This window comes from Guyanagaster necrorhizus, assembly GCF_019112545.1.
Source record: "Guyanagaster necrorhizus MCA 3950 unplaced genomic scaffold BT62scaffold_66, whole genome shotgun sequence".
In the NCBI taxonomy this organism is placed as follows: domain Eukaryota; kingdom Fungi; phylum Basidiomycota; class Agaricomycetes; order Agaricales; family Physalacriaceae; genus Guyanagaster; species Guyanagaster necrorhizus.
The window spans coordinates 155,148-178,875 of NW_025064945.1; the positions used below are offsets into that span (position 1 = coordinate 155,148).

The 23,728-nt window shown below is 44.7% G+C and overlaps 4 protein-coding genes across 4 annotated transcripts; 1 reads left to right on the forward strand and 3 right to left on the reverse strand.

The window, feature by feature from the left end:
* Positions 1-9,137: 9,137 nt before the first annotated feature.
* Positions 9,138-11,595, reverse strand: BT62DRAFT_1081455 (uncharacterized protein; the record flags this gene model as incomplete). The annotated part of the gene is made up of 8 exons (XM_043179667.1): positions 9,138-9,600; positions 10,160-10,572; positions 10,639-10,647; positions 10,704-10,759; positions 10,811-10,968; positions 11,160-11,248; positions 11,297-11,340; positions 11,394-11,595. The coding sequence occupies 8 exons, from the start codon at positions 11,593-11,595 to the stop codon at positions 9,138-9,140; spliced, it is 1,434 nt and encodes a 477-aa protein (XP_043033143.1).
* A 902-nt stretch (positions 11,596-12,497) lies between these two features.
* BT62DRAFT_1013704 (uncharacterized protein) lies at positions 12,498-13,097 on the forward strand (the record flags this gene model as incomplete). Its single annotated transcript, XM_043178100.1, has 2 exons — positions 12,498-12,954; positions 13,021-13,097. 2 exons carry the CDS (start codon positions 12,498-12,500, stop codon positions 13,095-13,097), a joined length of 534 nt encoding a protein of 177 aa, XP_043033144.1.
* A 5,490-nt stretch (positions 13,098-18,587) lies between these two features.
* BT62DRAFT_1081456 (uncharacterized protein) lies at positions 18,588-20,911 on the reverse strand. Its single transcript, XM_043179668.1, has 21 exons — positions 20,882-20,911; positions 20,755-20,828; positions 20,618-20,703; positions 20,490-20,568; positions 20,425-20,438; positions 20,268-20,369; positions 20,200-20,209; positions 20,125-20,142; positions 20,044-20,069; positions 19,962-19,987; positions 19,866-19,903; positions 19,787-19,811; positions 19,715-19,726; positions 19,643-19,656; positions 19,550-19,591; positions 19,396-19,502; positions 19,206-19,341; positions 19,099-19,156; positions 19,018-19,042; positions 18,858-18,969; positions 18,588-18,804 (listed from the first exon to the last, which is right to left on the reverse strand). The coding sequence occupies exons 3-21, from the start codon at positions 20,686-20,688 to the stop codon at positions 18,715-18,717; spliced, it is 1,005 nt and encodes a 334-aa protein (XP_043033145.1). The 5' UTR covers positions 20,689-20,703; positions 20,755-20,828; positions 20,882-20,911; the 3' UTR covers positions 18,588-18,714.
* On the reverse strand, positions 20,660-21,245 carry BT62DRAFT_696377 (uncharacterized protein). Its single transcript, XM_043181911.1, has 3 exons — positions 21,015-21,245; positions 20,882-20,959; positions 20,660-20,828 (listed from the first exon to the last, which is right to left on the reverse strand). The coding sequence occupies exons 1-3, from the start codon at positions 21,161-21,163 to the stop codon at positions 20,756-20,758; spliced, it is 300 nt and encodes a 99-aa protein (XP_043033146.1). The 5' UTR covers positions 21,164-21,245; the 3' UTR covers positions 20,660-20,755.
* Positions 21,246-23,728: the final 2,483 nt, after the last annotated feature.

Sequence of the window (23,728 nt, forward strand, 5' to 3'; positions counted from 1 at the left end):
TTGTACAGTATTTAAGGAGCTCACTCTTGCTGATAAATCTCCAGCTTTGAGCTAAAGTTTATTCCACCTCATTCTACTCTCAAGCTAGTCACACAAAGCCTTGAAGCACAGGGAGTCAACAACAGTACAATAAGTGAACTCTAATGGAAGGCTCAAACATGAAGCTATGTTAGTTTATCATATGCTAGTTGATCACATGCAGCTTGGGCCTAACAATCAGCTTGAAGCTTCCACCTTCTCTTTCTCAAGCCCAATTGTGCTGAGAAACTGAATGCCCTCTATCAACCCATCAGATCTGAACTTCAATCAAGAATTCCTTAAACTCTTTTCTTCCATCATTGGAACCTTGTTAAGATTGTTGATGATCATTCAGCTGTGCTGAGGATGCCATTCAATCACTGCTTAGGCAATCAGACACTATAATGAGTTCTGGCACATTCAACATATTCTACAAAACATAATCCCAGACCTTCCACTTCATGACATCCTCGAATCCTGATGAATGTCCCACCAGCCACCAACAACCCCCTCACCAGAAGTAGAGCCTAGCTGCCCAACTCAAGAGGATATTCAAGAAGAAGAAAGACATAGATACTCTCCTTCCTGATAAACCTCTAGTGCAGATACTACCTTCCAGGATGATGAGTCTGTTCTTGAGCACTACAGACTATGAGTCCCTGGTAATGCCCACATCCCTGCCTGTACCCTCTGAGGTTTTCTCAGAAGTAGAATTGTTGGACAGCTCCTCGACAATGACTACAGAAGAAACATTCAGCTCTATTGCAAGTGAGTGGAGGTGGTGAGAGCAACTGGGGGGAATCAGTATGACTTCGATATTGAAAGTCAGCCCATTGCCTTCTACCTCCATGCCACAGACCTTTTGGGCCCAACTGCTGGTCCCAGCACCCAGCCAGGACAGCAGGATGACAATACAACCACAAGGGGATGTGGAGAGTTCCTATGACCTGTCCAGTGCTTTCTCTCCCAGGGGAGGAGCAGATGATGAAGCTGGGAATGAGGAAGAAACTGAAAGTAGTGACCCACTGTGGGGACCACCATATGACTGACAGGAAGAGATGGACAATGAAGAATTGGAAAGGTTGATTCAGGAAGCTAAGACCCAGGAGTATCAGGAGTACTACCTGTGGGGGGTAACCTTTTTATGGTACAATACCACTTGGATGGCATTGCAGATAGGACAATTATATTTATGCTCTGAAACTGACAAATAGACAGAAATTCTGAGATGGGTGGCAACTGACTATGCCACTCCAACAATACAATCAAAAGCATCCAGAAGATCCAGTTAGCCAACCACCAGCATACCAACCAGCACCCTCAATATGACCAATGCTGCAGATGCCCCCTATCACACCAAGGTGAGCTGAGTATCAGGCCCCATTGGTCCAAAGCACCTTTTCATACTCTGCTCCCTTGTCTTGATCAATGGTGACTTGGCTGCTACAGTCACAACCCCAGCTGAAGAAAAAGCTAAGCAGCTATCAAAACTCTTGGACCAGCAAAGAAAGTAGGCTTTTGGGGGGTCAACTGCCCCCTGATCAAGCCAGTGGGAGTGGAGGAGGAAAAGAGCCCATTTGGGATGACCCTGAAGCAGTATGACTAGGGTTTACCATTCAGGATAGAGTTATCATCCAGAGGGAAGAACTACCATGGGAAAGCCCAGTTGCCAATGACAACTCACTCCACTCTTTCCCCAGACTGCCACAAGAATGGCAATGACCCCTGTTCTCCAACTGGCCCAACCCAATGAGAGCATTACCCTATGATGCTGCCATCCTTCAATGCCACTCTGATCTTCTATGAAAACCTCACCCCTTTAAAGGAGCATCCAATGACATTGACTGGTTTCTTGTAGATTGCAAGCAATACTTTGAGGCCTATATTGGATACCTAGGGACTGACATGAATAAGATCATATTCACTGCCTCTTATCTTGAAGAAAAGGCAAAGACATGGTGAATCCTCATTTCCCTGAATTTCTGATTGTCAACTTGGGAACACTACTGATACCCCTCATGGCCTGTCTTCAAACAGATGCTTCATGACAAATTCATTGATCCTGCCATACAAGAAGTACACAAACAAAAGATTAAGGAATACAAGATGGCTGACAAGGCAGCCATAGACTACTTTGACAAGTTAGAATGCTTGGCCAAACTCACTGGAATCCAGGATGACATAGCCAATGATGGCTGAATGGTCAAGGCCCTCAAGCAAGGAGTCTTCTCTTCTTACATCATGATGTTCTTGGCCATTGGCATCTGAGCCCTTATGCTGAATGGCTATGACAAGTGGAAGAAGCAAATCATTGAGATGTACAAAGAGAGACAAAGGCAGAAAGCAGAATCCATGATGCTGCAAGACTACATGAAAAAGTTGCCTCCACCAACCTCGAACAAGTCAGAGCAAACTGCTGGGAAATTGTCAGGATCCTCAATGGCCTCAGCCTATGAAAGTCAGAAGACAGGCACAGGAATGACATACACTGGGGCTGGGAAGCCAATGGACATTGACCAAATGAAGAAGGAGGGCAAATGCTTCAATTGTGGGCAAAAGGGCCACATGGCAAAAGACTGCCTGAAGAAGCAGATGCATGAAGACATCTGAGCCCAGATTGCTGAATTGCAGAAAGAAGATGAGGACCTTGGAAAGGAGACCAAGGTCAAAGAAGTAAAAGAGGAGGCCAGCCAGTGAACAGTTCCACTGAGTCAGCCCAAAAACATGGTGTGCCCCCAACAGCTGCTGGTCAGACTGATAGTTCCCCTGTAGTTATGACTATGTATCAAGTGCATTTGAATATACCCACTATTGCTTCACACACCCCAGAACTGCAAAAGGATCAGAAAACTCAAATGCATCTGGGCTGAACAGGGGCAGAGGGCCCCAAAACTTGGCTCAAGCTATTCAACACCAAGTGGACTTGGAGAGCCATCAAGGATGCCAAAAGCAAAGCAGCAGCAATAGCCATGCTTAAAAATTGGGTTCACTGAACTTGAGCCAAAGAAGTCATTGACAAGATGGTAGAAGGAATAAAGGGGGTGGAATGGTGCCAAGCCCTGGAATGGCTTGATGAGCTCTGAGGGCCATGAAAATTCATTTGACAATCCAAAATGCCTGAATGGGATTTAATCACCAAAGCACAAATCAAGACCCTTACACCTCGATCTGTCCATGCAGTAACCACTCTAATTGATAGTGGTTGTACCAGGAGTTCAATCAATCATGCTTTCATCAACAAGCACCAGCTCACAACCCAGGCTATGGCAGTCCCAATCCTGGTGTATAATGTGGATAGAACCAAAAATCAGGCTGGCTCAATCACTGAGTTTGTGGAACTGAGACTCAAGATCAGTGATCATTCTGAATGGATCAACTTAGCTGTCACAGACCTCAGAACCAAAGAAATCTTCCTTGGCCATGATTGGCTGATATGCCACAACCCATTGATCAACTGGAAAACTGAGCAGATCACATTCACAAGGTGCCAGTGTCGAAAAATCTCATTTGAACTCCCTGATGAGGATCCAGAGGATCAGTGGGATGAGGAAATGGAGAAAGGGGAAACCATCCTTGCTGTCGATATTCAGTGCAAACTGCACATTCGTGCTGTACACCATGCCAATAATCTAACCACCAGAGCCAATGAGCAAAAAAAAGAGAGGACCTTCGAAGAAATGGTACCTGAATGAGCACACAACTTCAAGGACCTATTTGAGAAGGAAAACTTTGATAAATTACCAGAGCCAAAACCATAGAATCATGTGATTGAATTAATCCCAAATGCAAGTGCCAATCTGGATTGTAAAACCTACCCCCTTGAGAACAATGAGCAGCAGGAACTTGACAAGTTCTTGGATGAGAACTTGTCCAGTGGACACATCAGACCCTCAAAATCCCCTATGGCATCACCATTCTTTTTTGTCAAAAAGAAGGATAGCAAACTCTGGCCAGTCCAGGACTATTGAAAACTTAATGAAATGATGATCAAGAATCATTATCCCCTTCCATTGATCTTGGAGTTGATAGACAAGCTTTGAGGTGCTAAATATTACACCAAACTCAATGTCTGATAGGGGTACAATAATGTCCACATTAAGGAGGGAGATGAGTGGAAGGCAGCATTCAGAACAAATTGAGAGCTATTCGAACCCACAGTCATGTTCTTTGGGTTGACCAACTCCCTAGCCACATTCCAGTGGATGATGAATGATATATTCAAGGATCTCATTGCCACTGGAAAGATTACCATTTACCTTGATAATATCCTAATTATGTCAAGGACTAAGGAGGAGCACAGGTGACTAGTGCAACAGATACTGGCCCTCATGAGAAGACACAAATTATTCCTCAAAGCCAAGAAGTGTGAATTTGAGGTACTCAAAACCAAGTACCTTGGAGTCATCATCAGTGAAGGAAGTATTCAGATGGACTCCATCAAGGTAGCAGGGGTAACTGAATGGCCAGAACCAGTCAAGAAGAAGGAGCTGCAATTGTTTCTTGGATTTACCAACTTCTACTGGCAATTTATCTGAGACTACAGCAAGGTCATCTGATCCATGACACAACTGACTGGCAATGCCCTCTGGGTATGGGGTCCCTCCTGACAAACTGCTTTTGATGACCTGAAATGACAGCTAGCTGAGGATGTCATACTTGCTATTCTCATACAGAAAGGGAAATTCTGAGTTGAGGCCAACTCCAGCAAAGGCTCCATTGGTGCCATACTTTTACAAGAATAGGATGGGAAGTGGCATCCAGTCACCTTCCTTTTAAAAGCATTAACCATCACTGAGCGCAACTATGAAATCTACAACAAGGAACTACTTGCCATTATGCTTGCTCTTGAGGAATGGTGGCACTATTTGATCAGAGCCACAGAAGCATTTGAAATCTGGACTGATCATCAAAACTTATGATACTTCTGACAGCTGCAAAAGTTAAACTGTCAGTGAGTGAGAGGGGTCACAGAGCTCAGCCAATATCAGTATACCCTTCATCACAAGGCAGAGACAGCCAACAAAAAGGCTGACCTGCTTAGCCGAAGGGCAGACCACAATCAGGGGGGAGCTGATAACAAGAGAGTAACATTACTTCAGCCTAAACACTTCTGAGCAATGATAATGCCAACAGAGGAGGAAATTCATGAGTGCATCAAGAGTGCAACTCATGACAATCATAAATGGGATCAATGAGTAGCACCATCCCTCAATCATGAGCAGGGGATGATGAAGGAAGGAGGGCTGATCTGCTATGATAGGCAAATCTACATCCCTCAAGATCAAGGACTATGCAGCAAGATCATCGCCACCTGCCATGACTATGCTACTGCCAGGCACCCTGGCATTGCCAAAACTAAGGAGCTGGTATTACAAGAATACTGGTGGCCCAAAATGGGAAATAACATTACCATATATGTCAAAGCATGTGAAGTCTGCCAATATGGCAAGTCTTTGATGCAGGCCTGAGCTGCACTGCTCCACCTGAATGAGGTCCCCTCATCATCATAGACCTATATATTGGTTGATATGATTACTGGATTATCAGACTGCAATGGCTATGATGCCATTATCATCATCATTGATCGATTCTCAAAAGCAATCATTCTGATCATCTGTTCAACAGAACTGACCTTGGAAGGATGGACCAAAATCCTATAAGATGAAGTCTATGCCAAATATGGTATGCCACAAGTGGTCATCTCAGATCAGGGATCTCAATTTGTCTCTAAATTCTTGGATGACCTGTACCACCTCCAAACTGATGGGCAAACTGAGTGTGCAAACCAAGAAATCAAAAAATACTTGTGTCTATTTATTAATTATCAATAAGATGATTGGGTGGAATGGCTAGCCCTCACCACCTTCCAACACAACAACCAGATCCACTTGGCTACAGGGAAGACACTATTCTTTATCAATCATGGGTGACATCCAAATGTCAGCCAGACTGAATGACACTGAACCACTACCCCTGCATCCACAGACTTTGCTACCACAATGGCAAAAATCCATACCAAGACCAAAACAGCCCTTGAAAAGGTGGCTGCAACAATGATGACCCATTACAACAAGCATCATCAGCTGGCCCATAAATACTCCATCAATGACAAAGTCTGGTTGGACACCACCAATCTCTATTTACTATGACCGAAATGCAAATTGGTGGATAAACACACTGGGCCCTTCCCCATAACTGCAAAAGTGGGAGCCAGTGCCTACAAACTCCAGTTACCCACATCCTGGAAAATTCACAACATCTTCAATGAAATACTGCTGACTCCCTATGTCGCACCAGCATTCTCCAACCAAGAACAACCTCCACCTCCACCACCTGACCTCATTGACAATGAAGAATATTATGAAGTTGATCAGATCCTACATCACAAACTATGAAAAATCAGGGCAAAAGAAGGTGGCATGACAACTACAGTCGACTACTTGGTCAGCTGGAAGGGATATGGGCCTGAATCTAATCAATGGGTAAATGAGAAATTAATGAACACCAATGGTGCCATACATGACTATGAATTATCCCTAAATTAAGCTATCAGGATGATGGTCTTAAGGAGGGGGTAATGTCATGATTTTCCCTTTCTCTTTGAACTAAACCCCATGCTAAAGACAGCACTTAAAGACTGTGGGATAAGACTTAGTCATCATAACAAGCCAAGTCTGTCATTGTCTTTCAATGCAACAGCATTGCCCGATGATGCACAATCATCCTTTTATGTATAGTAACAATGCTCAAGGACAATGAGCACCAAGACAGAGATATGCACAATAAGTATGTAGTATTATTAGCAGACTTTGTATGGTATTTAAGGAGCTCGCTCTCACTGGTAAATCCCCAGCTTCAAGCTAAAGTTTATTCCACCTCATTCTACTCTCAAGCTAGTCACACAAAGCCTTGAAGCACAGGGAGTCAACAACAGTACAATAAGTGAACTCTAACAGAAGGCTTGAATGTGAAGCCACATTAGTTTATCATGTGCTAGTTGATCACATGCAGCTTGGGCCTAACAATTCCATGTGACCAATAACACATGATAAACTGACACAACCTCACACTTCAGGTTAGAATGTCAGAGTCCACTTGATGTGTTTGATAGCACTGTATTGTCAAGGCATTGCAAGTCACTCAAGATAAGATGGTGAAAGAATAAACTTTAGCTCAAAGCTGGAGTTACTATAGCAAGAGCTATACTACTTATATACTAATTGTCATCCATTCTAAAGATATAACTACCTAATTGTTCTTTCTGGTGCTGTGTAGCATTTTGTCCAGTGTTGTCAAGCTACCTACAAAAGAGTATTGTCTGCTGTTGAGCTGTTACTGCTGTTACTGCTGTGCAATGACAAAAAAGGCATTCTGCCATTGTGCTGCTGTGAGCCTCACAGCAGTGCAGTAGAACCTGGATGGTGCTGCTGACTAAGCCTTCCCACAGTTCTAAGTGCTGGTTAGGCACTCTGACTAAGCAGAAATAGGAGTCAACCTAAATAAGTTAGGTAAAAGAAAAGAAAATAGGAAAAATTGTAACAGGAATGGAGTTCTGCACTTTGAAACCACTATATTTAGTTTGTCTTAGTAAGTACAGTAGTAGACTATTTAAGTACTGCATTGTAAGAGTAGTAGACAAGTTTCTGACTCTCCACAGTTGCAGTGTATTGAGCACAAAGACCTTGCACTCCAGCTCTGGGTTTGTGTTTGTAACTTTGGGTGAGGGAATAGACCTATTATTAATATCATTGAGAGAGATTTGATAAGAAGTTTTGGATTGTGTTCAAGCCTGAGAATAAGAGAGTGGTGTCTGAAGGGCACTATCTTGAGTTTTTAAGGCATTTGTGATGTCCAGCACTACAGGTGGCAGAGGTTCAAACCCTTTGGCCTGTCAGATGGTGTTTACTGTGTTTTGTGTCTCTGGATCACATAGGTTTGAATCCTGTGGGTCTATGATTGGTTTTGAAACTTGTGTACAGACATCTGAGCTTTTTGGCACTTGTGGACATGTCTGTGATTGGTTTCTGCTTAGAGCATGAAGCTTTGAGTTGTGTATTGTGTGTGTTAGAGATTTTGATTTGATCTGAGCTGTGCTTGGGACCTTTTTGAGGGCTGTAGGATTGTTTCAACATATTGTATTGAGCTGCAGTACCTTTGCCTTTAGACCTGGCAACACCTGTTGCCACCTCTTGTTTTGATAAAATGAAAAGCTCTGAGACTTAGAGAGACCTGGGACTGTTGTACACATGCTATTGCTGTTCACATGCAGTGGATTCATTGAAGAAGATAATTATATTTGCTGTCACTACTTTTATCACATTATAATCCCCCCATGAACTAAGAGTATAGTGTGCATGTTGGTGTGGGTATGATTAGTGGATAGCACTCTGCTGTATCCATTTTCACCTTGCATGCATGCAGGACCTCTTCAATGGACTATGAGGATTAAAACAAGCAGGGGCTTCAACTTCTTCCAAAATTTAGAAGACACCACTGTGAATCTCTGCTCAGGGTCGCAACCAGTCACTAATACATCATGTCACCATGGCAGCAACTCTAAGTGCCAAACGCTTGACATAACTCTGCAATTACATCTGCTTGCCCTCATCGGAGGACATCAGATAATCAACCTGTGCATAGAACCGTCAGGTCAGGGACCACATATGAAACGGTAGACTGACGTGAATGAACGAATAAATGTGACCACTGTCGACATTTGGTACTGTCTTTCAAAATTGCCAACGTCTCATGTCTCCTTCCCCAGAGGGAGACAATTTTCAAAGAGCTAACAACGAGATACACAAAACAACTTGAGCTCCGCAGTGTACACCTATGTGAGCGGTGTCAATACAGTTTTTTTCTGGAGATGGTATTAACATACTCTGATCCTGTTCCTCGACGGCAAACTACAAATAAATACAACTTTTTAAAAAAATTCTGTATCTAAGGAAAATTGCGGGACCATGTAACTACGAGGCGTACACCACAGGCAAAGGAAGGTAAAAAATGGAATGAGAGAAACATAGTCTAGGACAAACCGAAGAGTGCATGCTGCGCCTCCCCATCTCAAAGACAGTCTGCGCTGTTAAATAGAAATTCAACATCGAGCCCCTTCTCCTTTAGCCTGAATAAATCACGAAATCGGGGGATACACTCAGGGGGAATGACAAAGTTTTCCCTGACGAGTTTTCCCTGACGAAATACGAACACAGAGATAACCTTAATCTCTCCAATCCCATAAATTTTCTCCACCTCGGAAGAATCATCGCATGAAATGCCGCGGATTCTTGCAAAAGACCAATTGGTGCTTTGCGGAAGGGCACCTCCTCGATGTGCAAATCCTTCAAGTTAGGGACATTCCCAGCCTCAGGAGAGAGCGATCTAAAAATATCGCTCGCCACCTGGATGTCGATTGTGATGTCAAGATATTGTAACCCACGAGATTGAACGAAGATCGGGACGAGGAAGGTGTCGACAGTATAAGGAATGTAAAGGTATAATTTTGTCAGATTGCAATTCGAACGCCGGAAAAGGCCAACGAGGCGAGCCTCCTCAACAAGTGTTAAAGCTGTTGGAAGAGCGCTGTATTCATATACGGGGTCAATGGAAAATGTATCCAAAGTGGGAAGGCAAATATAGTCAAAGATCTCATAAATATTTGTATGACCACCTATAAGCTCCAAGAAAATGCAAAAACAGAGTACTCTGAGAGACATGTGCATGATAGAAGGATACCCTTCCAAGGAAGAATTGATGGGACCAAGCTGAGGTGAACCCCTAACTGGCTGTATCGATAAAGTAGTGAGCTTTCGTACCTGCTGGAAGATGGGTAGAAGCTCAGAGGAGCTATAGGTGCATACTACAAGCCTCTTGAGCTCCTTGGGATATATAGAGAGATGCGAGTAGGTGAGATCTTGGAAGACAGCATCTGTTATATTGCATGAAGCAAAGGGATTACTGTCGATAGTCCTGTCGTCGCGACCATAGAAATGAATATCGATTATGAGTTTCATCAATCATACTGGGGGAATGGAAATCAGAGACAAAAATCTGGGGAAATCCTCAGATTTTATCTTAAGGTATAATTCTGACCAGCGTGATGAATGTTCAGCAACAGAAGCGAGAGCATCCATCGCCGAACTTGTGATGCGTACAGCGTATATTAAGAGGAAGATCATGGGAAAGGGAGAGGTAAAGGGATAGAAAGTTAACGTTCGGGATTTCAGATCCATCTATTCCAATGCTCGTCCATAAAGAAGACGAAGAGCGTGAAATGGACTGCCACGAGGAACAGACATGACCAAGAATCCAAGGCGAGGTGGAACTACTTATATCAGTCGGGCATGTTCTTTCGAATATCTCAAGGAGAGTCTCCTGAGGTAAGCGTTGTATCGGTAATTGTAGAGCTTTGCAGCTACTGGGATATTGGAGCAGTTTAACCCTCCGATCTCCAATCTGAATGAAGAGAGGCTCGATTAAACGCAGTTCTGTCTCGAGATTGGCTATATCCTCCGCGACCGTCGCTTGATCAACGTCGATGGAGGATAAACCAGACTGTAGAAGCTCGGTAGCGTAGAGGGATGGAACGTATGGATGGATTGCTCAGAATTGGAAATTCACACATAGCACCTAGACGAAAACTGTTAACCATGGTGCGACGCAATACTTACGATGGATTTTCGTACGCTTTCGGTGAATGGCATACTGGGACAGCAATCGTAAAATGGTGCAATTAGCCCGACTAATGATAAGACTTGAGAGGGACACTGCAAAATGTGAGAGAATTACTTACAGAATTCTGTTGCGTTTTCTGACTTGTCTGAGCCTGCGACGTGAAAGTCGAAGATGAAGAGAGCGAAAGCTCTGCCGTCTGCGGCACGTGCGGTCCGCAGCTTTGCGCGTGAGGAACCCGAATCGGAACCCCATGGATGCCCTTCCTCGATGTTGTGTCTGTTGGCCTATTTTCACGTCGAATGAGGACTGAAGGAAATGTGTGTAGAGACACGACCTTCTAGTACATGTCATGTAACTAAATATTACTGACAAGCTACAGATGTCGGGATAGTGAGAAAGGAGAGAAATGGTGCATAATTGGGCATTCTGTGTTCCCTTATCCATGGTGGGAATTATACTCAGACTACAAACGAAGGGGAAGATCTCTCGCCCACTTGTCCACGCAGCCCTCATAGTGCCAAAACTCACTAGAGTTCTCAGGATTCAGGATATCAGGCTGCCGGAATTGTCAGAACAAGTGTGTGATACACCGAGCGAATTAAACACTTTCCTCGCATCCATTAAGAAGATTAACAACGTTGGTTTCATCTGCAGGCATATGTCAGTACCAGACCAATATCAAGGAGCTACTGTCAACTTACGGGCCTTGATGCACGTAAATAAGTAGACTCTAATCAAGGTAAGAGGTCCGCCGTCCAGAGTGAGGCCAACTCGCTTGTCGACCAGCTCACCCACGCCGTATGCACTGCCACTTTTCCCACCCTTGGTGGTTGCTTTAACATAACCCTTAGCTGCATAGACCCTTGCTTCGAGGGCGGCATTTGCAGTTGGACTAGACGACATGGTCAGAGAATGAGAACGAGTCTGGGTGGAAATACGGATGGACGATATGTTCGATAGAGAGTGCGGATTCTCTAGGTGCAGTATTTATACATTTTGGATGACCATAAATTGTGAAACCATTCTGGGACAGTGGCTGGAGTGGATAAATCCGATTCTAGCTGCGTCTTACTGTTACGCACGCCTTGCCAGTGTCATAGCCAGATGTATAATTGGTAGAACAGTCAGACGGTCGACTAGCGGGAAGAACCGAAGTGAAGACGAAAAAGATATCTGTGGTAAAGATATCCGATCAGCATCGATCGGATTACCCCATTATAGAAAATACTGTTCGCCCGGGCCTGGGGTACCATGATGCTGTTGCCGGTGAGGGTCCTATGCTTGAAAAAGATCGATTTGCTGATGGAGCCACAGCCAGTGACCCAATTTTAAGGGGTCGGTGCCTTCTAACATTGCTCCGATGTTCAATTGATGGCTCCGGAAGACATTGATTTCAAAAACTCAGACATATCACCCGTGTTTTTTGTGATACGAGCTCCGAAATCACACATATCACAGGAACAACTTATCTCCTTTTCCATCGTACGCTTCCCATGGATCCAATCCATAACAAAGTCCATGAAAATGCTCATTACTAACGGTGCAGTCTAAGACGGCTTAGGGAAAATGGACTAGGCAAAGATTCCGGTTTATGAACGCCGGCGCTTCCCCGATACTGGAATAAAATACATCGAACTTGTGCCCGGTCTATCGGCGTCAAAACGTGGATATCTTGACTGAATATGGAACTCTACAGTTCAGCTAGTAGGTCACTTGAGACTATGGTTATGCTGCAGGGGAGGAAAAATCTGAACATTGCGCCGCTGGACCATGAATATCAACACGTTTATTATTTGAGGAACTCGATGACTTGTGGCTCTTGTGTACCTTGGAGTCACTTCCGCTTTTCACATTACCTTACCCTCGTTGCCGTCGCAGATCCAACACTAAACTCCGACAGGCGTCCAGTTCCCATTGCCTTCAATTGCCTGTTCCCGTTCAATTTCTGGTCAATAGAATGGGTCGGCCTTGTAAAACCATCGAGAAAGGACTGGGACACAACATGCATACCGTCTGTGGGACCATGGAAACCTATTGGAAGTGACTATTCGGAATGTAATGCATCTCGTATTTCCCAGGCGACAGCTTCATCACCCATAGGTAAAGGACATGTGTTGCCAGTAACAGCTGCTATTCCTATCCTGGAAACACACGTAGAACATTCTCAGGTCGAAAGCCACCATCAGGAACTTCACTACTCTTGGACGGACCAGTGCGTCCCTGTAAATCGTTCTTTCTGCATATTATGCATAGAGAAGGAAGGTAAAAATAGTTGTTAAATGTTTGCCAGATCGACCTAGAGTTAGCTAATGCATTCCATCTTGATAGCAAATCTCGGCGCAGGCCGTAGTCTACGTGTATCGTTTTCGACAGCTTCACGTTTGTTCTTGGACATAATTTCGTGACTGACATCAATAAATCTTTTGCTGTTTGATGCTTTCCGGATTGCCTTCAGTTTCACGGTCTTGATATTGGTACCGGCACAGGGACCATGGAGATGTTCCCGAAATCAGTATTGCCGGGGCCAGGGTATGCACAGGATCACATCTTCAGTTGCTTGCATCTCAAAATAAATCATACAGCCATTGAAATTTCTGGCTAATAGTGTTAATATTAAATGCACGAGTTGAGAACATGCCGCTGACGTCGAATACATCAAAGCCGGCAAAACTGAGGTCGACCATACGGCGCTGGTTCGGAGTGCTATCGTTAGAGGTCTATCCAGTCAGACACAGCAAGGATGAGATGGCGAAGCTATACATAGTGCAAAAGGTAGTTTTATCACGGCTATAGTAAATCTTCTGTTCTGGATCGTACTGGGCATCTGAACGAAACGACTATGAGAAGGAGTCCGAAACAAAGTGCGAGAAGCTCAACTTATGTCATCTGAGCTTCGCCTACTAGCGGTATCTAATACTGCAAACATACCGTAGTCTGCAGTAGGAGTCAAAAAAGAAGAATGAAAAAAAAGAGAAGAAACGACCTACGAGAGATAGAGCACATCGTCGACGTTGACTTCCACGCTGTCATTGGCAAAGAGTATAAATATTAAGGGCAAGAAAATATCGCGTCGCTGCAAAGACATCATACGCCATGATATCAGAGACACAAGACCTAATACCTAGCATCTCTTGGAAGGATCCAGCAAGTCCGAATGACCGTGGTGAAGATTGATTTCTTGAACCAAATTTGGTGACCAAGGTCGAAAAAGCTTCCTTCGTCTGGGCACTTCCAATTGTTAGGAGCTCCATGACAATGGCCTGTCAAAGATCACGAGCCTTCCCTGCATTTTGTAATCGGGAACGAGGCCTGTAAGTTCTGCTTGAAGGAAGGAGAGTTAATAATACCTGCGGAGCGTCTCTTCGGAGAAAACATTTCTGACTTGTGGCGCGATGCAGCGATGCAGCAGAGTTTAGTGGGATGAAAATTGTCATTCCGTGAAATATCTGACCTGTTCATGGGTTAACATGTCATCTGGAAGAAAAGATGGAAAATCGTACCTACTAAATCGCCACCCTTCTGTTCTGATACTCTTGCCGTCACCCAAGAGAACGGTGTCGACGTCCCAGCCGATATTTTGGGTTCGATCTGGATAAGAACTGAAATTCTTCATATAAGGAGTCAGAAATTTTCCTTTGCGGTATGCCAAGGCTCTCTAACCTCTAGTATGAGGGCTTACTGTCCACATGGTCGTGGTAAACGAGGAAGCGTTGTCACAAATGTCCACCAGCGCGTCACGCTTCCTGTCCGTGAAGACCGGTCTCTTTTTACTTCACCTCATCGTTGTCTTAAAGGACCGGAGTCCTATCCATTCATGGTCACCAATCCACTCCTTCACATAAGGTTAGCAAATTTATCAGATAATATTGTACCATCTTGGCCTTTTGTTCTAACTCCTCTCTCCGTTCCTTTTCTTCAAGTTCCGCCCCGACTGGATTTCTGGCTGGAATGGCCTTTACGGGAGTTTCCGTCCTCATCCCCATCAGGAACCGTGGTCTAGAGATTCCAGTACAGCTATACTGCAAATATATGCTTCAAAGTAGACACCACGACAAGTCCCACAAAGGTTCCCATCTCAATTTCTTCCAATATAATCCGTGTACCCTGCCAGCAATTGCTAGCTTTAGAATGACTCATGCTCATTTGTGGCATATAGTCTACAGGGAGAAACGGGCCCGAGGAAAGCTTGCGATGACGCAGGAAACTGCAGTCTTGTAGATATGCGATAATTCTGAAAAGAGATCACATGAAATCCGAAGCGACCGCCAGTGGAGAAAATTTGTACATGTCTTCATGCCATCGATAGGCAATTAAATGTGCCAGAAATGTGGCTTTATAGACGTGTTTCTAGGATAGGAATAGCGGCTGTTACTTGTAACATGCGGTAGTTATCTGTGATCTGCGAAGCTGTAGCATATGATAAGTGAATAAGTGAAATCCTCGAAGTACCTAGTACTGAATAGCCAATTCAAGCAAGTCTTGATGATCCCATGGATGGCATTTATTCCTAAAATTGATCGGTCTAGCCTTCATCTGGTCAACGAAGCATCCTACTGCTTTCTCAGTGCGTTTATACGAGGACGAGCTGTTCTATTGCCGAGAAATCGAAGGATGTGGGAACTAGGCGCTTGTCAGAGTTTGCCTGTCGATTGACGACCACAGTTGGCCGCGAGGTGGTGTGAAAGTGTAAGTGGCCCCAAGGCACACTAAGCCAATCTTATCGAGGGTAAATTGGTGTTTGATATTGAAAGTCAAGTAGCGAAATTGTCGGATTTTCACGTCTCGGCTAGCTCCGCTGTGAACATCCACGTTCAGTTAAGATATCCACGCTTTCAGGCTGATGTGTCGGGCATGTATTTCATGCCCTCATCGGGGAAACGCTGGTTCTCGTAAACCGGAATCTTGGTCACCATTTTTTCCTAAACGGTCTTGGACAACATCCTTGGTGGCAAGTGTTTTATCTGTATGTTGTATATATCTGAACCACGGTAAACATCAGATCTAAATGGACGCAAGATGTACCTGTGATATGTAAGCCATCGGAGCTTAATCCACCAAAGATACGGGTAATACGCGATAGCCTTTCGGACCATTAACCTTCCGAAGCCATCAGTTGCACATCAGAGCAACGTCAGAAGACACCACCAATTCAAATTGCGTCATTGGCTGTAGCTCCATCGGAGAATCGATCTTTTTTTTTCAGGCATGTCTCTTACGAGCAACTGCGCCACAATAACCTAGGCCCGGTTAACGGCATTTTCCATTGCGACGGGATAATCCGATATGTACTGATACTACCTATCTTTAACAAAGATGTTTTTTTTTTCATCTTCACTTCGGCTCTTCCCGACGGTTGGCCGTCTGCCCATTCTACCAGGCTTTAGTCATATTGCTACTAATATTGGGAAGGCACGAATAACAACCGAAAGCGTTTATGCGCCTCAGACCAGCGACGTCATAAGCAGGAAATCGGAACCCATGAGAGCCTACATCCTACGTATATTAAAGTACGCGTACATGAGCTTAAATGCTCCACAAATTCCTCTCTGAAAACGTTTCGAAGTGAATTTTCAGATTTCTGTGCTCTAAAGTTTGGAGAGTTGAGTTTTAAAGAACGCACACACATTGTTGCATCCACCCCTGAGACCGTAATGATGTCAAAACTAAACGGGCTCGCTCCCGCGACTTCGTGAGCACCCCGGATTGAGGATTTGATATGCCACCATCATGTCGAAAATGTGGTTAAGGTTAATACTAAAATGTTACGGTGTTGGTCGGGGCGAAACTACGAGATATTCTTGTGTAAATCTCGCATCATTCTTCACAGAATATCCGTTCATTGAGTTTCGTGAAGAATTTGCTGTCACTGCAAGAGCGTTTGTCAGCTTTGAAAAGACCCGGTTGGTGGAATAGCAAAAGAAGTAATATCAAAGGTTGAAATGACAAGTGGTTTACGCTGTTTTCATGAGGAAACAAGCATTTCCGGTGCGCCATTCCCCAAACACTAGATGGAAACTGTGGTGTGAATCGGTTGTTGAGGGCGACAGAAGACACCAAATGAGCCCCCACGTTACCTGCATCAGCTTTAATGTCCTTTCCATATGTACGTGAGACGTGGCCCCTATTCGTAGATGAGGAACATGAAACGACCAGTGAACTGTCGGAAATGGAACATAAGATCAAGGTCAACTGAGAAGAAATATACTCAAGATGAGAATGATTGCATTTCCAGTAAGCAATGATTGTTATGATAGTAATACTCCTCTTGGGTAAAGGAGCGTCAAGTGCCACAAGAGGTCAACAGAGACCCGTGGAACAGTGGACATTGACCCGGCCCAAGTCGCCGCAGCTTTTGATGTCCAAACTTCATCTCTCATTTTCACCGGTCTACCGTCCAGCATCTGTGCGGAAGAGGATCCCTGATTGAAAGCAGTAGAATTTCATTGAACTCCCGCGTCGCGAGCCAAATGCCTTCAGGAACAACATTTTCAGGAAACCCGGTAGCAATGAGTGAACGGTTCATTTCGTAGCGGGATTGTATGCTCCGCTGAATCTTTCTTCAGCATAGGCGAAGCTGATCTCACTGAACAGAGGAGTCTTCATAGTGAAAATATTTACAGGGGCCAATATTTTTCTTGTTCACCAGCATGATTATCGTAATTCGACTCCACGCCAATTCATCTGACAGGAAGAAATGCGCACCTTTGTAAACCTCAAACATGGCGTCCTTGTTAACTTTACTCTATCCAATGCAAGGATACACACTGCACATCACTGATATCTATAACTTGACCGCGATTAGGAATAACGTCACTACGGGCATCGGGAAGCCGTTGAAATTTGGAATATGTGTGTGGAGTCAATGGATAAGGTACCCGTTCTCCTGTTCGCTATCATCTAATGGCTAAAGCCTCATAAAAACAGAAGTAGGACCGCGCCCAGGACTATGGGACCAGGTCGTGCTCGTGGTAAGGTATGCTGGAAGTCCATGAAATCAACGCGCCTCCTATAGGTAAAGGTTCAAGGTCATCCTGTTTCTCATGCTGTTGCTATCTTTCATGTAAACATGAACACCGAAAATAATCCCTTTTTACCTTTTCACCATTTCGCTTAGACTGACGAAGACAACATCAGCCACCTGCGCCCAGCAATGGCGTACTATTGCCTGAACGATGAACCACCACCAAGGATGTGAAAACAATTCCCAAGGCCAGACATCAGCTCTCATTTCTGTGCTAAGTCAATCGTGTACGCGTACCATCCAATTTGTAGCCCTTTTCTTATAATCTATGTCGACATCACTGTTGTATCTCTCGTGAAGACGGGAACGTCCAAAATAGGTGGCGATAGAGGACCGCAGCCTTTCACCAAGGTCCTTGGGATAATTAGAGTTACTCGACCCCAAGATCACTGATATTACGTATCCTAATACACTTCACTTCCCTCGCTCCTTGAACCAAGCTATGTGCCCTCTGGATAATCACCATAACTGCCTAGTGTCAATCCCTCTGTTGTCACTTGAAGGATGATAATCGCACATTTAACTCTCGACTCAGCTATCCTTCACCAATTGCCAAAAAAGCCGACGAGATTCCCGAAATGGATTCCGTTTCACAGTTCTGGTCTATGAAATCGTCCGTATTCCCCCACACCCTCCCGTCTTGCTCGAACCGTCTTCTTCTTGCGACCCGAGGTTTGGGTCATTTACATAGATGGTCTATTTATAATGATTATGCTTCAACCAACGGCCCGAGGACCCACGGGCCTGGACCGTAATTACACTGGCTCAGAACAGAGGTGTTTGAGTCAGTGTAACGAGCAGGATATATCAAGACCAAGCATCACGGCAGTTTGAAATGGACTCTATGAATTACGAGTCAAGAAGTGGAAGAGACTCGAAACGTTACGCAGGAAAACCCATCCCCAACGTGAAAGGATCATATCCACAAATGTGAGGCTGCAGAGTCGCCAGAGCTTGGAACCTCAGGCCTCATCTCTAATTCAATAATTTTACAAACAAAATCACACTTGAACTTCGCAATCGAGAGTCCCTTTAAAATGGTCATCAAACAAAGGCGAATCCCGGATCTCCGAGAGCGCAATCCCCATATTCTGAAGAGAAAACACAATAAGTCATCGAGACGATAACTAGCACTCGCACATACCATTTCTTCGGGATTACCATCAGAACTATGCGGCGCGATCCTGAGATCGGTAGAAATCGGTTGTCTGACTCCCACCGCCTTGTTCGACACATGTTTACGGCGGTGATTAAACCTAATAGCAAAGGTAAGCTCCAGTACACATCTGAAAAATATGACTTACATAGCAAGCAGCGAGTTGACATAGACTATGAGATATGTATTTGTCAGCGATTTTCACGGCGACCAAATGGATCCTACCGACGTTTAGGCAAGGCGAAGTCTATCCCAAGGAAAATCAGAGTTTTCGGCCAAGCGATGTACTATAAACACCCGTGATTCAGAGATCACGCCATGGGGGAAACAACAAACCGCGATAAGAGCAGACAGCGAGCATGCACTACCAATCTCATCAACATCGAACAACACAGAATAGACGTACCCTGACCTCGTAGCCAACCCCGAAACAAGAACGAGCCGCATAAGACGGAGAAGCACACCTGCCGTTCTAATACCCTGTATATCAACCAGAACCACACATCCCGCAAAGAAAACAACATACGAAGTGAACTTCGTACCCTCCCTGCTCTTGTGTAGGTAATAACACATCATCAGGGCTATGATGAAATCCGTCGCAGCGATCGTGGAGAAGATGGTGTATATCGATCTCTGGTGTGAATATTGAGCATTATACGAGTTGTGTGGTAAAGACGAACCCTGATGTTCGAAATGAAGGCAAAGCCCGGAGTGATAAAACTGTCGAACTTCAGCTTCCGGTGGTATATGCAGTAGTAAAGGGTTGTTTACATGTCGTAGGTCATGACTGCAGCATTCATGTCAGTGAACGGAGCAAGAGACTGAGTGAGAGTGCGATGCCTTACATATTCCAGCACCTGGGAGGCGCGTAGTACAATCAGGAAAAATAGTCGAAACGAGAAATGAGATTGTATTACCAAGCGACGCTGCCACAGTGAGAAACTGTCCAAGGGTAAGGATGCGCAGGTGATTGAGTTATTTCGGCAACATACTTACCACGAACCATGGAAGAAATTTATGGAAAAGCCGCCCAACTAATAATAAGTTAAGCCTTGTTTTCTACTACCAGTATTCATCACGCGAAATACACACGTTTCCACAATCGAATGGCATATAACCTAGGGGTCAGAAAAGTAAGAGTTCTACCACTGCATAACAATGAAATGGCTCGTACCCTTGGACGTAGACGACGATTCCCACCTGCGAGGAAAACCATTGAGATTTGAACAATTTTCAATGTATCATGCCAACCCACATTTACGGCCAATTGCAGCTGAACACGAAAGCTAGCGTTGAAGCTTTATGTTCGAAACCCAAAGTAAATCCGTACCTTCATGCTCCTGCCAGTTTTGTGATGAGTGAGAAGGATAGTCGTACTTCCACTACAAGATAACGTACCACGTATTATTTTCCATCACAGCGGCGAAATCGCCATATATATTAATCAGATAGAAGTACAGCGCATGGCTGCTTAAAGCGACATGAAGAAGATCTAGGACCCTTTTGGCAGTAATAAATCTCCACCATCCATTCGGATAGTCATGAATGAGCGGACCAAAGCAGTACCACCTGTACCATTAGCCTCAGCTTAATTCCAATGCTGAAAGAACTTGAACGTACAGAATATCGATAGAGCCACCAGTCATTTGGGTAATCCTTGTAATATATGACCACTTGTAGATTTGTTATACCGAATAAACTATCAAACCAATTAAAAGACATTTTCGCAAGTAAGGAAGGTCGCTTACACGGCGGCTATGATAGCGCCAACGTAGAGGGCGCCAAGAATGTCCTGGGTTGTTGGAGGAGCCGAAGACATTGCGTGTGGAGGAAGCTTGGTGTCTCAGTACTGCGATTCGAGTTCCAAAGTTGGCATTCCACATACCTCAAGAGTAAGACGACCAGAAGTAAGTATAGTGACGACATAGGAAGCATCCTGCCTTTATTAGATGAAGTAAGCTGTGAGAACCCGTCAAGTTCGGCAAACGATACATGTATTGGGGAAGACATGCATATTGGGGAAGACATGCAGTGCTTTACCGAGGTAAGACAAAGGAAGAGATTCTAGACCAGTAAACCGGGCCGACTTCCTACATTTTACATCAATGCTTCATTGTAGGGGATGATTCACCGTTAGAAACATGCCTGCCATTGTACAAAATGAACAGCTTCGTGTAACCCGGTCTGGTGCTTCTATGTGATAGGATCTGATGCACGACTGACTTACTCCTGCAAGTACCGTACCATGTATGCAATGCCGATTCAGTGTAGTCTGTCTGGACTTGTGCTTGCATTCGATTTTTTGATTTGCCGACTGGGGAGTGGTAGAAAAGGGTAGTAGCGGAGCGATGATACGGTTACAGTTGTGGTCCGGATTTGACAGCAGCTGGGCCTATCTTTTTCTCTGATCTGCAGCATAATGCCGTGAAGCACGGCATTAGGCTTGATGCAGGTGCCGGTGGGGGGACATTAATGTTTCGGCGTCTACTATCCTACGATATCCTTCCTCTATCTGGAGCGATTATATCGACTAAGGGTCTTCCTTCTAAGTCTACGTTTATTTCGCTGCCGTAACTCACTAATTCTTCCACTGCATCCTAACATCTTCCACTTGCAATATGATCTCATTTCCTTCTGACCGACTGATCATTATACCAGCTCGCCGCTCCCACTGGAGGACATGTCATCACCGAAAGCTACCATGAAAGAAGCATCGTCCTGGATAATCATCATAGAAGACTGCTGATGTTGAAGATAGTGGATTCGAAGCGGCGTCCACCGAATGCAGATAAAGCTCGGGTCGAGTTCGGAATGGGAACCTTGCGAGAGAAACGAAACACAGGCGCTAAAAGGAGATCACAAAAGGGGAAAATCCTTGTAAAATGTGCATACCATGTGCGGCGTTTAAAGCAGAGCTTTTTAATGTGTTCCAGATGAGGCGTACAATGTCGAGTACTCTGGCGATCGACGCCTCTTAAACTCCCCAGACTGCAGTGCAGGTTGTGCCTGCAGGCCTTACAGTGTGGCGCCAGAGATGTGCTGGCTTTGCGCGCATTGACAAGACGACTTTGCTGGCCACAGGTAGCAGATCGCTCTGAGTTGGGAGAATTAGAGGAACACAGTAGCAATTGCACGCCTCCCGTCGCCGAGTTGGATTGGATCAGTAGATAAGAAGAAAGTCCCTTTCTCGAACGACTGTGGAGGCTGATACGTGTTGCCTGTAGTACGAAAATATGAATTCCGTATCGAGAGAACTTGTTGGACACGCACCGGGTCCAGGGAGCATAGGATATATCTATCTTTTTCTAGGGCGCTAAAAACGCAGACTTTGTCGAACGGACGTGAGACTGATACGCGTTGCCTACAGTACGAAAATAAGCATTGGACTTCGATGAAAACCGTAGACACGCGCCACGTCTGGATGGCATAGCATATACCCACGTTTTTCTAGCGTCCAATGCGATAGGGCCCTAGCAAAGGCGCATAAACAACGTTTCGAGGACTGGCAGGCAATGATATCGCCTATATTCAAGAAACATATTTACCAGATCTTCAATGTCGATAATGGCTGTCACCTGGTTAGTGAGAGAACAGTTAAGGAGAACCCTTCAAGGAACTGAAAAATCCAGGCGCTGGGAGCTTTGGATGCGGTACGGTCCTTCTGAGATTTTAAGAGCATCTTTACCGTACTTCTACGTTGTTCATGCTAGATCCCGCGACTATCACTGGCACTGAGACACTTCTAAATCAAGGTATAATTCATACGCTTGGACATATGTGACGATCAATTCCTTGGAGGAACGCTGATCAGATCAAACAAGATATCCAGCCTATTGACTCACGTTTAAACCCAGCTGTACCTGAGTTCGTCCTTTGTCATAGCGATTCACGATAATCACCTTGAAGCTCCTGCACCATACCTCCTGAGAAATTTTGAGACCGAACCTTTGACAGGAAACGCACCACACGCTATGCACCAAGGAGCCTTCTACATTTCTGAATATATCGACCAGATAGAAATACAGAGCAATGCGTAGTCAAACCGACGTGAAGAGCATCAAGGAACATATTAATTCCTCCAAGTCGCCGCGACGGGGGCATGAAAAAATGGACCAGGGTAGTGCTACCTGTCTCATGTGCTCAGCATAATGGCTGTCCTGTGTCAGAAATCTGACGTTCTGAATATCCCAGGACAAGGGATACCTGATTATCATGTTGGCGTCACGAGCTGAAGCAGAACATGGTGGTGTAATCGCACATCATATTTGTTCGCGTGATCTGGAATCCTTGTGTCTGATGTCATGGGCAATGATATAGCCTGCCGCCCCAATGGAGGTTGGGGACCAGGGTGGGTTGCGACCGAATTCAGAGGTGGCTGTGTAATTTTTTCTCCGACCATCACGAGCATAGTGGCCGGTGAGTCGGAATAGTTTCAAGTCATCATATATGGACGTCCTCCTCTAATCATATCCACGGCATATCCTTCAGGTCCTACGACTCGAGTACATGGTCCACCATATATTCTCTGAGCAGCGGATTTCTCTGAGTCAATCTGTGCGTGCATCAAAACTGGCACTATTGGGAATACATGAATTCGTCTCAAGTAAATATAAAGTACAACGTGAAAAATCATCTCTCAGACATGACAATCAAGAGGTCTCTTTGGCGTACCATTCAATGAACGGGTATCCTGGAGCGGAATACTGATGTTCTGGAACCAACATTCTGTAAGAATTCAAAGACATGGCTACAGTAGTTTGTGTACCGTTTCTGCAATAGAGCCTCCGGAATTTCCAGGTGCAAACAGGAGGATAGTAACTCTGTAACCTGAATTTACCTCGAGTCCTCCATGCTCTGCG

What these genes read in the sequence shown, in the direction of transcription:
- BT62DRAFT_696377 (XM_043181911.1), bottom strand. Translation starts at nt 21,163, where the DNA reads ATGCAAGCACAAGTCCAGACAGACTACACTGAATCGGCATTGCATACA. An exon ending in TTCATTTTGTACAATGGCAG is followed by an intron (nt 20,960 to 21,014) that starts GCATGTTTCTAA and finishes TGTAAAATGTAG; the next exon opens with GAAGTCGGCCCGGTTTACTG. An exon ending in CTGCATGTCTTCCCCAATAT is followed by an intron (nt 20,829 to 20,881) that starts GCATGTCTTCCC and finishes GGGTTCTCACAG; the next exon opens with CTTACTTCATCTAATAAAGG.
- BT62DRAFT_1081456 (XM_043179668.1), bottom strand. Translation starts at nt 20,688, where the DNA reads ATGTCTTCGGCTCCTCCAACAACCCAGGACATTCTTGGCGCCCTCTAC. An exon ending in TGCCATTCGATTGTGGAAAC is followed by an intron (nt 19,904 to 19,961) that starts GTGTGTATTTCG and finishes ACTTATTATTAG; the next exon opens with TTGGGCGGCTTTTCCATAAA. An exon ending in CCTTCATTTCGAACATCAGG is followed by an intron (nt 19,503 to 19,549) that starts GTTCGTCTTTAC and finishes TATTCACACCAG; the next exon opens with AGATCGATATACACCATCTT.